We start from the raw sequence: 18,271 nt of genomic DNA, 5'->3' as shown, positions 1-18,271 counted from the left end.
GACCTGACCTGAAATAAAGAGTCAAAGGTTCAAGCGAGTGAGCCATCCAGGTGCTCCTCCATGTCTATTTAAAAACAGAAAAGGCAGGGGCACCTGGGTGGCTCAGTCAGTTGAGCATCCAACTTCATCTCAGATCATGATCTCTCAGTTCGTGGGTTCAAGCCCTGCATCAGGCTCTGTGCTCACAGCTCAGAGCCTGGAACCTGCTTTGGATTCAATGTCTCCCTCTTTCTCTGCCGCTCCCCCACTGAGGTTGTCCACCTCTCTCTGTCTCTCTCCCTCCACACACACAAAAATAAACATCAAAAACATTTTTTAATTAAAAAAAGAAAAAGCAGCAAGGTCATTTAAATTTCAAACTTACTGGCTACCAACAGGATCACAGACCAATGAAAGTATGACTTTATAGCAAGGCTATCACTGCAAAGCTTTTTTCATACAAGCTGTCATCACAAGGGCCACAACATAGCTTTTCAGGGTCTTGACACGGACTAAGTGGTTGGAACTTAAAGGTGGGAAGACCCACGTACAAAAGGCATTCTCCAAGAAGGGGGAGACTGGCCTGTTCGGAACAGAAAGAAACGAGATGGAGGGCAAGGCACCAAAATGAAGGAAAAGGAAGAGCAGGGGATTATACTAGATCCTCTTAACTTGTGTACAGTTCTGGACGTTTTTGTTTGATTAGTTGACTTTTAATGTAGACCAACGAATGGTAGTACTTCCTGAGGTCTTTTAATAAAAGACTATGTTAAACATGTCACATATGACTTGTACTGCTCCTGTAACTCATGCCTCCTGCCCCAGAGGACAGAGCAGTTAAAGCCCCAGAGGCCAACATTTGACAAATGGACAACAGAAGCTAAGAGATAAATGCTTCCCCCTTTTATCTGGCTCCTTCTGGAGGGTTCTGAGACATACTTCATAACACTTCTCAGAATATTCTAGGAGATGAAGCAACTGGTTGCTTGAGGCACAGGGTGACATGATGATACTCGTATGGCCTTTCCCATCCCCAGTACCTCATACTCCCCATCCCTCTCCCACTTGCTTCCTGGTATCCCACTTGTACATAAACTCCTATTGCAGAAAGCTTGGCTTTTCAGGAAACCTAAGTTCTGCTCTTGACTTTAGGGAAACAAGGGGTTTACTTCTGGAGGAACCCAGGCTAATTCAGAGCCGATATGGGGAAAGGAGGCAAAATATAAAAGAGGAGGACCTTTACACTAGACCACAGATGTTACAAGACTTTATTTTTTTAAGCTTATTTATTTTGAGAGAGAGAGAGAGACAGACAGACAGACAGAGCATGAGCGGAGGAGGGGCAGAGAGAGAATCCTAGGCAGGCTCCAAGCTGTCAGCGCAGAGCCTGACAAGGGGTACAAACTCATGAACCATGAGATCATGACGTGAACCGAGATCAAGAGCTGGGCGCTTCATCAGCTGAGCCTCCCAGGCGCCCCAGATGCCCTAAGACTTTAAAAGTAGGAAGCCTTGGAATCAACACTTTTTTTCGACTCAATTCAAATGAAAGATATCACTGAGCCACTGAGTACTGTGCAGCCAGTAAGTATCTGCACAGACACAAGAGAGATGCAAGCCAGCTCAACAATTCTCCGGGGCCAGGACTTTAGCAAATCCCCTGGACCCCTGGTCCTCTGGTCAGAGTGGACCAATCCAAGCTGGGCCAATCAGATCATTTTTCCTAAGACTCTGAAAATATAAACTGAGACATCCAGTGAAGACAGGTAAGTGGAACGGAGTCAACCTATGGCAAAGTCCTCAAGGACCCAGGTTCCTGGCCTTACCGAAGAGATGTTTAACTCTTGCTTCACTTTGACAGCTACCCAATCTTCTCTCTAGCTCTATCAGTTTTGTCTAGTTTTGCTGATAAGAGTAAATAAATGTATTCTGCTTGAAATGGAAAAGGACCTTAGGTTATGATCATCCAAACAGGGCTGAAAAGAACTCACCTAAAACCAAATCCACTGAAACAAATACAGCATAAGATACACAGCTATGTTCAGTATGCAAGGACACAGCTCCAAAACAGGAACAGAAAAGTAACAAAGGGGAAAGGAAAAGTAAATGTAATATTGGAACTGCATATCCAGCTGATAAACTTAGTGATATAAAAATATAGATATAGCCTCAGTCTGATAAGAGTGTTTTAGTCTTCTTTATTTTGTTTCTTTAAAATGTTTTATTTATTTTGAGAGAGAACATGCATGTGAACAGGGGAGGAGCAGGGAGAGGGGGAGAGGAAGAGAGAAGGAGATAAAAGGACATGGAGAGAGAGAGAGAGAAAGAAAGAGAAAGAGAGAGAGAGAGAAAGAAAGAGAAAGAGAGAGAGAGAAAGAAAGAAGGAAGGAAGAGAAAGAAAAAGAAAGGAAAGAAAGGAAAGGAAAGGAAAGGAAAGGAAAGGAAAGGAAGAAAGAAAGAAAGAAAGAAAGAAAGAAAGAAAGAAAGAAAGAAAGAAAGAAAGAAAGAAAGAAAGAAAGAAAGAAAGAAAGAAAATCCCAAACAGTCTCCATGGTCAGCACAGAGACCAGCAAGGGGCTTGATCTCATGACTGTGAGATCATGACCTGAGCCAAAATCAAGAGTCCGATTCTCAGCCAATTGAGCCACCCAGGCACCCCTATTTTATTATGTTTCAATTACAGTGTATACAGCCCTAAAGGATATACATTTGCAATTTAATTTTCTTAGGCTCTTTTTTTTGTTTGTTAACCTCAGAAAATCTGGGCCAGAGGCAGGGACAGGAAATTATATAACACAAGTATTTTAACAGTTCTATTTATATTTACTTCCTTCTAAAATTGTTAAATATTGAGCAAAAGGAAGACACCATAAATATGACATTCACAGGCATCATTTCGTTGTTTTCAATTAAAGTATTCTGTCATTCCACAGGCCAATAGCCCTAATGAACACATACGCGAAAACCCTCAACAAAGTATTAGCAAAGTATATTTAACAGTATATCTAAAGTGTCATATATCATAATCAAGTGGGATTTCAGGGATGCAAGGATGGTTCAATCACAGATCAAATGATGAACCACGTTAACAGAATGAAGAATAAAAATCATATGATCGACTCAATAGCTGCAGAAAAAGCATTTGACAAAACTCAACAATCATTTATGATAAAAACTCTCAACAAAGTAGGTAGAGAGCTAACATTCTCTAACATAATAAAGGATATATATATAAATGACAAACCCACATCTCACATCATACTCAGTGGTGAAAGCTAAAAGCTTTCCCTCTAAGATCAGGAACAAAACAAGGATGCCCACTCTCACCACTTTTATTCAATATCGTATGGGAATCCTAGCCATAAGAATTAGGCAAGCAAAAGAGATAAAAGACATCCAAATTAGAAAGAAAGAAAACGGTCACATCTGCTGATGACATAAACTATAGACAGAAAACCCTAAAGCCTCCACTGAAAAACTATTAAAATAAATGAATTCAGGAAAGTTGCAGGATACCCTGCAACACACAAATATATATGCTGAAGTCCTAACTACCAATGTGGCTATATCTGGAGTACAGAATTAAAGGTAAATGAGGTCACCAGGGTGGGACCCTCATCCAGTAAGATCAGTGTTCTTTTTTAAAAAATAAATAAATAAAAATGTTGCACTCTAAAGGAGGAGGAGGAGGGGGAGAAGAAGAAGTAATAGCTCACTCTTGCTCTCTCCCCACCCTGGGAGAACCCAGCAAGGAGGCAGCTGTCTACAAGCCAGGAAGAGATTCCTCACCAGAATGCAGTCAGCCAGCACCTGACCTTGGACTTCCTGGTCTCCAGGAGTGTGAAAAACAAATTTGTGTCGTTTAAGCCACCCATTCCGTGGTAGTTTGTTACGGCCACCCCAGGGGTCTAAGACACTCCTCCTCCTTTCCTGCCCCAGTAATGTGGCCCTGCTCTAAAACCTCCTCCACACCCCCCACCACAATGATCTTCCATGAACGAAAACAGGAGGGCACCTCGATGCACGAAGGTCTCCATAGCATGCCATTGCCTTGAAGATAAAATGCAAATTCACGTGTGTGGCATGCAAGACCTTTCGTGGTAGAGCAGGCCCTACATCTGGATCGGTCAACAACACCTTGCTGAACACCTTGTTTTCTGAAAAGATCGTGCCTGCCCGGCTTACTCATGTTTCTGTGTTTGGGCACATGCTGTTCCACAGCTGGAACGCCTTTCCGCCATCTGGATTGTATGAGGCAAACCCCCATTCAGGCTTCCTCCAGTCTGAACTCATGCCCTACTTCCCTTACTTCGTCCTCCCACTGTACTTTACATAACCTCCCACAAAAGCATTTAATGTACTGTCCTATGATTATTTACTTTATTTACCTGTATGTCTGTAAGTCTCTTGGGGGTCACAAAATGTACCTTTTCATGTATGTATTCTATAGGGTCTAGCATATAATAGGGGTTCAATACTTGTACATGAACTAATGAAAAACAAAATGCCACAGTGGTAGACCTTTAACTGGTGCTCCAAATTGGGTGACTCATTTTTATAACAGATGACAGCGGTAGCACATTAATAGTATGATCTAATGGTATTTGATCAAAACACCGTTGATATGCAATGAATTAAAAGAATACACTCACCCTGCTATTGAAAGACCCACTTAAGTGACAAGAGGTGTATTAAAATTTCATAGTATCCTTACCTCCTTCAGAAGTTCAACACTGTGCTCTAAAAGGTGAATTAAAGATGAACATTCTCCAGTTATTTGTAAGCTGACTTCACAGACACACAAGAGCTGAAGGGTCAGCTGGGTAAGCTGAATTTTCCAGAAAATGGGATGACGCAGAAGGCTTAAATATACTTCTTCAATAAACATCATCACTTCTGTTGTCTGGATCAAATCTTTTACCTGTTTAAAAAACATCACTGTATGATATTACAACAATATATAAAACAAAAGGATAATTTTACACTATATAAGAAGCTTTAGCAATAATTTTCTCTAAATCTATGAAGACTTAAAGAGATGAAGAAATTTACATAATTCAAAGAGGATTAAACCGTGTATCAACTCTGCCTTTTTTTGGTCAAAAGCCAAAATACAATTTGCTACTGTTTTCATTGCTGCTGGCTGGCACAAATTCTTTCCATTTATTTTCTCTGAGGGCAGGTTTTTTTCTTCTTTAAGACAAATTACATGACAGTGCCAACATGTTGAAGGAAACTAAAGCTGGTTTTGAGTTCTCCAAATGAACTCTCCTTTCTATAATTCCAACATAGTTACCTGGAAGAAATGGGTTGGCATGTTAGTCTAATGTACTCCTAAGCCCTTCATCTGGAAGATATTTGCTCAGACAACCTTAACAGAGAGCATCATTTCCACACTTGGCAGATGGAATGAAAGACCATATTCAAATGGTAGGGTGTCTACTCAACAGGCTAATGTATTAGATAGGAAGGACTTGGGTGCTCTTGAAAATCCCAATTCAATTCAAACCCAGCTGTTCCGATCAAAATTCTGGAGTTAGTATTAAGGATATGGTCCTACTCACAGACACACTGGCATTTCCCAGAGATTACAAACAATGAACCATCTGCTTCAATCAGAAGCCCTGTGTCTGTTAAATTCATCCAGACGAAAGCCTACAGTTGACCAGCTGTACCTTTCACCAGTTGTTACCACCGTAATAACCCAAAATGACTATAAGTTATACAAAGAGAAAAATTAATTCCTAGCAAACGAAAGAGAAAAAAAAAAGATATTAAAAGATCAAGGGACACAGAAAATACTAAGTTATTAAAAGTAAATGTGAACAATCCAATAGCTAAATTATTTTGCTCTTTTGCAAAAATACAATGAGAAAGGAGAAAAGCCACTAAGAAAAGGGATTTAAAACAAAACAAACCCTCGAGTTTATTGGACAATGTATTTCCTTGAATGTATTTTTTGTGCATACTTGAAACTTTACATAATAAAAAAATTTTAGGACAACCTCAGCAAGTTAGCACTCTCTAACCTGTAATATTATGAAAAATTTTAACAATATTTACAAAGTAGCAATAGGTCGTGTACAAGAGACAACATGTGTGATGACAAGAGTCACAATTAAAAAGAATGAACCAAAGTCTGGGGCACCTGGGTGGCTCAGTCAGTTAAGCATCCGACTTCAGCTCAGGTTATGATCTCACGGTCTGTGAGTTCGAGCCCCATGTCGGGCTCTGTGCTGACCACTGAGCCTGCCTCCGATTCTGTGTCTCCCTCTCTCTCTGCCCCTCCCCTGCTCGTGCTGTCTCTCTTGCTCTTAAAAATAAATAAAAGATAAAAAAAATAATGAACCAAAGTCTTCGACAAAGTCAACAGTGATGTTTAAGACAGGTAAAAAAAAAAAAAAAAAGGCAATTCCACAAATACAACACAGAAGAGCAACTGATGTGAAAAGAAAATAGGATTTCCTTGACTAGGATTCCATCATCGGTGAACAAGGTAGCATGGCTATCTCTAAAACAAAATTTTTTTTAAATTAGTGAGATTCTATTCAAGTGCACAGTATGTGTCAGACCACAAGTATAGGAGTTTAATCAGCTCTAAGAAGAACATTTCATAGTAACACATTCTGATCATTGATTAGCTAAAGAAATCCTAGCAACGGACAGTGAAAAGTCTGGAAACATTAGTTAAAGAAAAGTGATGAAGGAAAGAAAGGAGGAATGGATGAAAAGGAGGAAAGGGAAAGGAGAGAGAAACAAACAACACAAAATAGGATGCAGATGGGCTCTTTTCAAAAGCCTACTTTGCTTTGTTCTACAAAGAAGGGAGACTAATGGGTGAAATCTCAGGAAAATTCAGGTCAATTAGAAGTACTTAAAAAAAAAGAAAAAGGCTGTCTTGCAAAATAGCATGCTTCCTATCACTAAAATATTTCATTCGTCATGGGTATCTCAGAGCATGGAAGAAATACCAGTCATCAGTAGGAAAACGCATGACGTTGCCAATAAGATCGCTCCAGATGGAGAGACTTCATATTCTAATAAAGTTGATTTGTTACCTGATTAAATGTCTTTGTCAATAGTTCCATTAATTCAAAATAACGTAACCCTTTTTTTCTCACCTATCAGGACTATATTAACAAACCACAGATTTCTAGAAATGTTGCACAGAGCTCACTGCTAGAAGTTATTTTGGCTTGTCAATATCAGTTCGCGGGGAGGAATGCAAACGTGCATCAAAGAGCACAGAAGCGTTTCAGGCAGGCATGTGGTGGGGGAAAGTGCGCCCCGGGTCAAGATGTGTTGCCTACACACGGCTTTATTGCCCACACAAAACAAAAGCTTTGGAAAGCCCACAGGAGAATTTATTTTCATTTCCTTTTCTCTGCCTTGATTACAGGAAAGCCTACTTATGAGTCGCAAAGGAAAGATTCACTCTAGTCACTCTTTGGGAAACAAACTTAAAACAGGTCATCTGTGACCTCAAGTGATTGCTCTGAAAAATATTCACAGATTCCCTCCATCAGCTAAGCAGCGTGCTCTCAGAGTCTAGGCAAATGACAAACCTTGACAATAAGATGGGACAGCCTGATAATCATGACACTAATACCACAACACACTGGCAACTGGTGTGTGTGTGTGTGTGTGTGTGTGTGTGTGTTAATCTGTGGTTATAGGAGCTCCTGGGTGGCTCAGTCAGTTAAGCATCTGACTTAATTTCTTCAGCTCAGGTCATGATTTCATAGTTTAAGATCAATCCCACATCTGGCTCTGTACTGAGTGTGGAGCCTGTTTTCTCCCATTCTCAGGGCACCTGGGTGGCTCAGTCGGTTAAGCATCCGACTTTGGCCCAGGTCATGATCTCACAGTTTGTGGGTTCAAGCCCCATGTCAGGGTCTGTGCTGACAGCTCAGAGCCTGGAGCCTGCTTCAGATTCTGTGTCTCCCTCTCTCTCTGCCCCTCCTCTGCTTGTGCTCTTTCTCTCAAAAATAAACATTAAAAAATAATAATAATTAAAAAAAACGTTCTCTCTCCCTCCACCCCTCTCCCACTCATACTTGCTCGTTCTCAAAAACAATTAAAAGTTTTTAAAACTTTAAAAAATTTACAGTTACAGAGACATTAGCTCATATTTATTTCTCCCTTGAACTTCCTAGGCATTTTATCCATACCTGTTAGACATCTTTTATCCATCTACTTCAAATTAAGCAAATTTATATACTGGCCTTAACTCCCGTCCTAGACTCTGGGCTTCTCCCACGCAGAACAAGAAGAGTCGGGGTCACTGCTTGATGTGTGAAAACTGGAATCGAGCCAGCACTGAGCCGGTCAAGCCCCGCATCCCCAAGGCTGTATCTTCCCAAAGACAAACCTTCTTCTAACTTGTCCAGAGGACTTTATTTCCCCTTGTAACTCTCTCAGCGTCTAGCACAAGGAGAAACTCAACTCAAAGTCTCTTCCTTGAGAAGTTTTTCTTAAACAACAAAAAGTTTTCATTCTTACTAGTCCTAAAATGGATTATGTTGATTTATATCTTTTTTACTTTATTTTATGTTTATTTACTTTTGAAAGAGAGAGAGAGGGGGGCAGAGTACAGCAGGGAAGGGGCAGAGAGAGAGGAAAACACAGAATCTGAGGCAGGCTCCAGACTCTCAGCTGTCAGCACAGAGCCCAACACAGAGCTTGAACTCATGAACCACGAGATCATGACCTGAGCCAAAGTCGGATGCTTAATGGTCTGAACCACCCAGGTGCCCCTAAACTTTATTTTTAATGCTTACTTTTGAGAGAGAGAGACAGCCAGAGACAGAGAGCTTGCACACATGTGAACAGGGAAAAGACAGAGAGAGGGGACAGAGGATCTGAGGCAAGCTCTGTGCTGACAGCAGCGAGCCCAATGCAGGGCTCAGACTCACAAACCGTGAGATCATGACCTGAACTGAAGTTGGAGAGTTAACCGACTGAGACACCCAGGCGTCCCGATTTATATTTCTGTGAAGCCAGTTAACATCATATGTATTAATGTTGAATCTAGATTTGGTTCCTTCATCATCTCTAAAAGCCTGCAAATGTTTCTAGACCCAAGCCTGTATTTGAGTTTGCAGATCACATGGGTTCTACTTTATGCATGATGATAACGACCAACACTTGCTGATGCTGACGCTGCATTAGTCAAGGAGGACACGAGGCCTCACCTGCAGACATGGACCCATGTCACAACACAGTTGAAGAATCTGTTGTTCCAATGTTGATGGCCGCTCTGGGTCACAAGGAATCCGGGGTTGAAGTAAGACTTTCCGCAGGGTCAGGCGGAGTTTAGAGTATTCTTGTAACTGGGATGGTTCGCAATACAGATACCACAGAAACGGTGCCATTATTTGGATACATGAAACTTCTGACCTGCAAGTCACATAATGCAGAAGCCAGTCACCAAGTTGAACAAGGTACCAAGCAGTAATTGTCAAACATCAATTTAGAGTTCATGAAAAGCTATGATACGTTCAAGTGTCAATTTTTTGTGATTCAACCATTCCACCATGACCTACCTGGATCTACGCCAAGCAGCTCCTCCTTCACCGGGGAAAATGACAACACCTGGAGATCATAAGCCTGCTACCCAGCACTAAGAGAACCTCTACTTGCATTCTAGAATAACATCTACATCTGCGGGACCAGTCTTTGACGAAGAGCAAAATTATCTGAGAACCTTTCTGGAATTACAGACATCAGGATCCACTCTCCAGGAATAGGACATAGACATGCATTTTTGGAAAAACTCTACAGGTGAAGTTCTAGGTAAGACAAAACCATACAGACATTCTAACAACAGTCAACACTGACTTGTAAAATTGCTAACACATGTGGTATGCAAGTTACTGCACTTTATGACTTTCAGCTCATTTCATCCTCAACAAAACGCTATGAAAAAAAATTATGCCATTATGCAGATGCAGAAATAAAGCAGGGAGAAGTAAAGTAATTTGCCAAGTCCTGCATCTTACACTCCTCCCACTCAAAGGAAGAAGCCTTGGGGCACCTGGCAGTTCAATCGGTTGAGCATCTGACTCCTGATTTCAGCTCAGGTCATGATCCCAGGGTTTTGGGATCGAGCCCCACACCAGGCTCCACACTGAGCATGGAGCATGTTTAAGATTCTCTCCCTATTTCCCTCTGCCCTGTTCCCCTATGCATGATTGCACGCTCTCTCTCTCTCTCTCAAAAAAAAAAAGGAAGAATTTACAAATTTTTCCTATCATTTTGGATTGCAATATATCCCAATAATTCCACATTCAAAGTCACTAAAATGCCAGAATGACCTTCCACATATAAAAATTTGATAGGGGGCGCCTGGGTGGCTCAGTCAGTTGGGTGTCCGACTTCGGCTCAGGTCATGATCTCACGGTTCGTGGGTTCGAGCCCTGTATCGGGCTCTGGGCTGACAGGCTCAGAGCCTGTTTCGGATCCCGTGTCTCCCTCTCTCTCTGCCCCTCGCCTGCTCATGCTCTGTCTCTCTCTGTCTCAAAAACAAATAAATATTTTAAAAAATATAATAAATAAAAATTTGATAGGGTTATTAAGCAGCTTAAAAAAGTATGCCTCCCCCCCACTTAAGAGAGGTTATTTAGCACCCTGCTCCCCCAAGCTACACTAAATGTCTTTCAGATGGTCAATCAAGTTATCTGAGCTTTCTTCCCACTTCTGTTCCCTCTCACATTCTCGTCTTTCTTCCTTCCCTGTTCCTTCCTCTGCTAATTCCTATCATTTTCCAGTTCCCTCCTCTCAAATGATTCCCTGAGTCACACCCAGCCAAGGGCAAATCCCCATTATGTGGTTCCACAGGACAAAGACTTAATTTGTCATTACTTTTTAATATCTCTATCTCCTGGCAGACTATAAGCCAAAGGACAGCATGGATTTCTGTTGACTGTTTACTGCTGAATCAACAATGACTACATACTAGGCAGGCCTCCAAAGAGATGCTCAATCACTAAATTAATCGATTCAGTTACTCTAAGTCATAGTTTTACAATCAGTATGCACCCAATATTGTAATTTCATTTTAATGTTTCATATACACAAGGAATTATTAAAGTAATTTGCCAAGTTCTGCCTCTTAAGCTCTTCCCACTTAAAATGGGTGGCTCAAACAGTTGAGTGTCTGACTCTGGCTTCAGCTCAGGTCACGATCTCAGGGTTGTGGGACAGACCTTCAAACCAGGATCTTCCCTCTCTACTGCTCACTCGCTCTCCTCTAAAATTTAAAAAAGAAAATGCTTCCAGGGGCGCCTGAGTGGCTTAGTCGATTAAGCGTCCGACTTTCGCTTAGGTCATGATCTCGCGGTTCGTGGGTTCAAGCCCCGCGTCGGGCTCTGTGCTGACTGCCAGCTCAGAGCTTGGAGCCTGTTTCAGTCTGTGACTCCCTCTCTCTCTGACCCTCCCCTGCTCACGCTGTCTCTCTCTCTCTCTCTCCTAGAAATAAATTAAAAAAAAAAAAAAGAAAAAGAAAATGCTTCCAAACGTAGCTGACTGTACATATATCTACACACAAGTCTTTTCTACTTATGTTCACGGAGGGAGAAGTAGTGTCGAAAAACTTGGAATGAAAGTAAAAAAACCTGAGGCTTTAGGCGCATCTCAACCTCTAACCAACTATCTGACCTTGGGTAAGTCCTTTGATGTTGCTCTCCATCATTCCTTCATCTGAGAAATTATAGGTAAGACTAGATAACCTTAAAGTATCCAACACCATGACGTTGTTGACAAATTATGCAATTCTCAGTTCTATGATGGTGAAGTCTTAATATCACAGGTCTTCTATAAATGAATGCAAGATAATTAGAAAATAACACCCAAAAATATCTAGCATGAAGATAAACCATCATTTTGGGACATCTACATACTATTCAAAATGAGCCCAGACAGCTAATCAACAATTCCTAACACAGAAAGAGCTAGAATACAAGTTACCTTCGCAACATACTTCTTCCCATAGTTGTGAATCACTATTTATATTCTCAGTAAATAAATCACCAACATTCCTTCATTACCTTCCAAACAACTAAAGTTACTAAGGACTAAGTGACTAAGTTAACTAACTCTAAAATTAAATCTCTGGAAGCTAATGGACTGCTGAAAAATGCAACCAGAATTATCAATTTCATCTTGCAAAGAAAAATCCCATAGTGTAGAAGTAGAAAGGAGACCACTGAAATTATTCTTGGCCAATAAACTTAATTTAGAACTTCCTAAAGGCTCTAGATAGAATAATCTAACATCTGAGAATTTAAATGAAAAGAGGTTTATCAGTGAATAAACCAAAGTTAATTAATAATCTTTTTTACCTTATAAATATGTGGACAAATTTCATTAAAATAACTATTTCCAAATCCCAACATAATACTCCTTCCAAATGAAAATAACCAAAAGATAATTAATTACATGTTGACTAAAGAATTGGAAATGTTTTCTTTTTTCTTAAGTTTATTTATTTTGAGAGAAAGCACAAGTAGGTGAGGGGAAGAGAGAGAGGGAGAGAGATAATACCAGTAATCCTGCCCACAGCCGGACGCAGGGCTCAATCTCCCAAACCTTGAGATTATGATCTGAGCTGAAACCAAGAGTCTGATACTTAACTGAATGAGCCACCCAGGTGTCCCAGAAATGTATTCTTAAGGATTACCCTAAACACAAGCTTAATAATAAATTTGGCATGTCAGCAGGAGTATCTTTTATAAAACATTCTTATCTATTTAATAACAGCAAGAAATGTCATTTTAAAAATGTGTTTATCATGAAAAAATGTTCAACATCACTCATCATCGGAAATACAAATCAAAACCACAATGAGATACCACATCACCCCTGTCAGAATGGCTAACATTAACAACACAAGAAGCAACAGGTGTTGGTGAGGATGCGGAGAAAGGGGAACCCTCTTGCACTGTTGGTGGCAATGCACACTGGTACAGCCAAGCTGGAGAACAGTACGGAGGTTCCTCAAGAAACTAAAAATAAAACTACCCTACAATCCAGCAATTGCATTATTAGGTATTTGCCCAAAGGATACAAAAATACAGATTCAAAGGAGTACATGCACTCCAGTGTTGACAGCAGCATTATCAACAATAGCCTAACTATGGAGAGGGTACAAATGTCCATCAACTGATGAATGGATAAAGAACATGTAGTGTATACATATATAATGGAATATTACTCAGCCGTCAAAAAGAAAGAAATCTTGCCATTTGCAATGATGTGGATGGAGAATGAATGTATTATGCTAAGTGAAATAAGTCAATCAAATACCACCATGATTTTACTCACATGTAGGATTTAAGAAACAAAACATGAACATATAGGAAGAGGAAAAGAAGAAGGAAACAAATGACAAAAGACTTTTAATGACAGAGAACAAACAGAGGGTTGATGGAGGGAGGTGAGTAGGAGACAGACCAGATGGATGATGGGTACTAAACAGGGCACTTGTGATGAGCACAGGGTGTTGTATGTAAGTGAGGAATCACTGAATTCTACTCCTAAAACCAATATTGCACTGTATGTTAAATAAAATTTAAATTTTCTTAAAAGGGGGAAAAAGTAAATTTTAAAGTATTTTTAAGTTTGTTACTTTCTGACAAAGATGAGTAAAGGCTTATTTAGGAAATATTAATATCTCACCTTTGAAAACACCAATCTAGGTAAGGAAAAAGAGGACAGTGATGTTTATTTTGAGCTATTCATCCAAATGTCACATGAATAATTTTCACTGGCACATGATTCAAGGTTCCCTGTGCCTTTCAAAACTTCTTGGAGTAGTACACTGTGCCTAGAAATCTCACATAACATTGAAGTTATGGACTCAGAGATGGTGTTCTAAGAAAGCATCTATAGGTCACTGTAAGATCTTCAAGAGCAAGGGAAGGTGAATGGAGCCCGTGGGCTGAATGTAACTGAGGCACTGGTGGACACAGCACGATGGTGTCCCATCACTGCATAATGGTATTAAGTATGCAGTGATATTTATTATATGCCAGGAGGCCCTCTGGCAACCCACCTCCTAAGCCCTGCCAAAATGTGTGCCTCATGTACATAAATTCAACACTTATAGAGCACCTAGAAATGGGACAAGGATTATTAATACAAAGACTAATGCAAGTTTTCATAGAGAGTAATTAAAAGACAATGAAGTATAATAATGTTAGAAACCACAGCAGAAGTTATTGTAAGAGCACATAAAAGAGACACCTCATTCAGCTTGTAGTAAGGGAGGACTTCCAAGCAGAGAAATTTAAGAGAAGTGAGGGTCACCTGGATGGTTCAGTTGGTTAAGGGTCTGACTTTGGCTCAGGTCATGATCTCATGGTTCCTGAGTACAAGCCCCGCATCAGACTCTGTGCTGACAGCTCAGAGCCTGGAGCCTGCCTTACATTCTCTCTCTCTCTCTCTCAAAAAAAAAATAAATATTTAAAAATTTTTTTTACATAAACAGAGAAATGAGTCAGGAAACGGGGTAAAATTCAAGAGTAAGGTAGATACAGATAAGCAAAAGCATAGTCAAGAGCACAGCATGGCTTTCTGTGTGGAACGAAACGCAAGTCAGCGTACTGCTGAAATACACAATCCATCAATGAGCAGATCAAGAGAAAACTGGGCAAACAGGTAGATTTTACCCTCTAGCCTGATGATTTTCCAACTATTTCAGGAGCCATACCGCTGTTTTCCGGTAAAAGCTTTCATAAGATATCAACATGGAAGTTCTAGCAAAAGAGCTAACGGTAGCCCACAGGCTTGGCCTGTACTACACAAATGCAGTTTGGAAAACCACAGTTGTGCTGACTTATGCAAAGGAGTGATACAACAAGATGTGCTCTCTCAATAGAACACCCTGATGAATGTTTAGAGAATCACTGTGAGCAGGACTGAGATGGGAGGCAGAGATGCCACTTAGGAACAGGTGGCAAAAGCCACAGCAAGAGATGATAATATGAGTCAGTGTCATTGCAGTAAGGATGGAAGAAACGGGGTGGGGGGGAGGGGGTTCAGGTCCAGTACAATGCCCTGGTGAAGCTAAATAACCTCCTGTGTGCCTGGATTACTTGATCCCAATGGCAGGTTTCATTCTTTCTTTTTCTTTTGTTTTCTTTATTTTTGAGTGAGAGAGACAGAGCATGAACGAGGGCAAGGGGCAGAAAGAGAAGGAGACACAGAATCCGAAGCAGGCTCCAGGCTCTGAGCTGTCAGCACAGAGCCCGACGTGGGACTCGAACCCACGAACCATGAGATTTTGACCTGAGCCGAAGTCAGATGCTGAACCGACTGAGCCACCCGTGTGCCCCCAAATTGGCAGTTTCTAATGGAGAGAAAACTCACAAGTCAACTTCCAGGAGGAAGAACCTTCTTTATGCACTGTGTAGTCGTTTACTATTTCTAATCAACTTTCCCACCTAACCAATGCTTATTAACTTCTTTAATAATATTTTTTCTCATATTCCATACTTCAACTATCAATTAAATCTGGTAGGTTTTTTTTTTTTACTCTCAAAAAGAAAATGGGAAAGTATATTCTGTTCTAAGACATTTCTTCAACAGAAAACAGCATAATCAAAGCAGCTTAAAAAAAAAAAAGCTCTAAAATGAGCATATGCCATTCTATCTCCCGCATTTTATTTTACATTACCTTTCAGGACATTGCTGGAAAAATGCCGTCAGCTGCTGCAGAAGTACTGGCCAGCAATCAGGTCTGTGTTCAAGCACAGTGATCAAAGGCTGAGGAGGATTTCTGAAAAGCACAGAAAGGCACATTGGAAGCTGACATTTTTAGCACTACAAATTCTCAATATCCAAATGTAGCAACAGAAACCCAATACCACCAAGAAACTTTTTTCCAGGATTCCTAACTGTCACAAAACAATCATTGGTTGCAGAGCTGGGTCATTAGAAATAACCTTTTCTCCTTTATCTGTTTTACAGAAAAGACAATCAACTGAGTCTCAGGGACCCAAATTTGAGAATAACACCATATATTAACTCTGGGCAAGCTCCTGAATCTGGTGGCTCCCTCATTTCCATCCATCCCCTTGCTTCCTTCATTCCTGCAAGTCACAGGGAACCTCCTCCTCCTCCGTTTCCAAACCTGGAAGGTTCCCTTTCCACTAAGGCTGCCCCACCTTGTAAGCACTCTCTCCCTCTCAGCTTCCATGTGTTCCCATTCTTCTCAGTGTATGGCCCTGTTCCTCCAGCATATTTAAGAAAAAAGAAATCAGGGGTGCCTGGGTGGCTCAGTCGGTTAAGTGTCCGACTTCAGCTCAGGTCATGATCTCAAGGTTTGTAGGTTCAAGCTCTGCATTCGGCTCTTTGCTGACAGCTTGGAGCCTGGAGCCTGCTTCTGATTCTGTGTCTCTCTCTCTCTGCCTCTCCCCACTCTCTGTCAAAAGTAAATAAACATTTTAAAAATAATAATAATAAGGGGCGCCTGGGTGGCTTAGTCGGTTAAGCGTCCGACTTTCACTTAGGTCATGATCTCGCGGTTCGTGGGTTCGGGCCCCGCGTCGGGCTCCATGCTGACTGCCAGCTCAGAGCCTGGAGCCTGTTTCAGAGTCTGTGTCTCCCTCTCTCTCTGACCCACCCCTGTTCACGCTGTCTATCTCTCTCTCTCCTAGAAATAAATAAAAATTAAAAAATAAATAAATAAATAAAAATAATAATAATAAAAGAAAAAAGAAAACATTTCTCCCATCTCAAAACCAACTCTCCAAACTGAGAATTGTTTAAATTTCTATGGATCAAAAAGGAGTATTTTTTTATTTGAGCTCCATCCATTAAGATATCTAAAGAGACTATAAAACATAAAGACTGTAAAACATAAGGTCTTCACTCTGACTCTTGATTTCAGCTCAGATCATGATCTCACAGTCCGTGAGTTCAAGTCCCGCTTGGAATTCTCCTTCCCTCTTTCTCTGCACCTCCCCTGCTCTCTCTCAAATAAAATAAACTTTAAAAAAATTTTAAAAATAAAATGGAAGATCTGAAATCTGAAGGATTCTTATGTAATGAGATTTAAAAAAGAAAAAAAACCCACAAGTTATTTTAAATGCTCAAAAAGCCAATTAGAAATAGTAAATTCATTAGCTTTTTATTACACTGTGAAGTACTATACAAAGCTTTGGATTATTATAGATCTAGCTTTTTCCTCCAAAAAATGTTTTTAATAAGATGATTATTATTTTTAAAAAAGCGACCTTTCTTGTTTCATGTAAAAGGAATCATATACATAATATTCTTTAATCTCAAATTTTAACTCTATAATGTGTCTCTAGCAATATTTAAAAAACCATCAAACTGGCAATTTAAAAAGTCAAACCATCAATTAAACCCCAATATCTTTTAAGACTGTCTTCTTGGGGATTCTCAAAATGTGACTGCCTTCCCAGCAATATCAACATCACTTGGGAACTTACTAGAAATGCACATGAATTCTCAGGCCCCAGCCCTGACCTCATAAATAGCCCTCCAAACAACTGGAGCGGAGATGCTCCACTATAAAGCAGTGATCTTCGGGGCGCCTGGGTGGCTCAGTTAAGTGTCTGACGTCGGCTCAGGTCATGATCTCACAGTTAAAGAGCCTGAGCCCTGTATCAGGCTTTGTGCTGACAGTATGGGGCCTGCATGCGATTCTCTCTCTCTCTGTCTGTCCCTCACTTGTGCTCTATCTCAAAATTTAAAAAACATATATTATAAAAAATAATAGAAAATAAAAATAAAAACTCCAAAACCTAAGCCTCAATTATATTGGGGTTGCAAGGAGTGGAGCACATGCATTAGTAATTTTTAAAAACTCTTTCAGCAATTCTAACGTGTTGCCAGGGTTGAGAACTACTACGTGGAAGCAGTAGTTCCGAACCAGTAACTGAAGAGGGAGGTTAAGAATTGGGAAGTGTTCTAATTTTTCTCACTCTTCAAGAGCGAAGTATGGCAGATCGGTCGCATGGAGACTCTCCTGCTTGACACGACTACACGGTTTCTGCAATAGTATAACCCCATCTATGTTCTAGTCAACCTCACCTAATCTATCATGCACTAGCTTCACACGCTGGCAGCCTCCTGTTTGTTAAAGCACAGGCTATTTCTGACTGATCAGATTACTGCCATTGCTGAGGGATCGCTCCAACGTTTTCTGCCAACACGCAGAAATCGTATCAAAATCCTATTTCCAAATTCCAAACTCTCTGGCACTTAAACCTACCTAGAATTGCTTCTACTCTAGCTGCCACAGATATTAATGAACAAATGTTAC

At 40.5% G+C, this 18,271-nt stretch overlaps 1 protein-coding gene across 3 annotated transcripts in view; it reads right to left on the bottom strand.

The window, feature by feature from the left end:
* Positions 1-18,271, bottom strand: part of FOCAD (focadhesin) — a 377,756-nt gene that overhangs the window by 224,845 nt on the left and 134,640 nt on the right. For all 3 annotated transcript variants that reach the window (XM_077774673.1, XM_077774670.1, XM_077774671.1), the window contains exons 6-8: positions 15,656-15,757; positions 9,174-9,378; positions 4,694-4,900 (exon numbers count right to left, since the gene is read on the bottom strand). In XM_077774673.1, coding sequence (XP_077630799.1) covers positions 4,694-4,900; positions 9,174-9,378; positions 15,656-15,757 — 514 coding nt within the window. The remainder of the gene's footprint in view (positions 1-4,693; positions 4,901-9,173; positions 9,379-15,655; positions 15,758-18,271) is intronic.

The sequence above is a fragment of the Crocuta crocuta genome, unplaced genomic scaffold (genome assembly GCF_008692635.1).
Source record: "Crocuta crocuta isolate KB4526 unplaced genomic scaffold, BGI_CrCroc_1.0 scaffold425, whole genome shotgun sequence".
In the NCBI taxonomy this organism is placed as follows: Eukaryota; Metazoa; Chordata; class Mammalia; order Carnivora; family Hyaenidae; genus Crocuta; species Crocuta crocuta.
The sequence above is the reverse complement of the archived record's forward strand: the minus strand, read 5'-3'. Positions and strand labels throughout refer to the sequence as shown.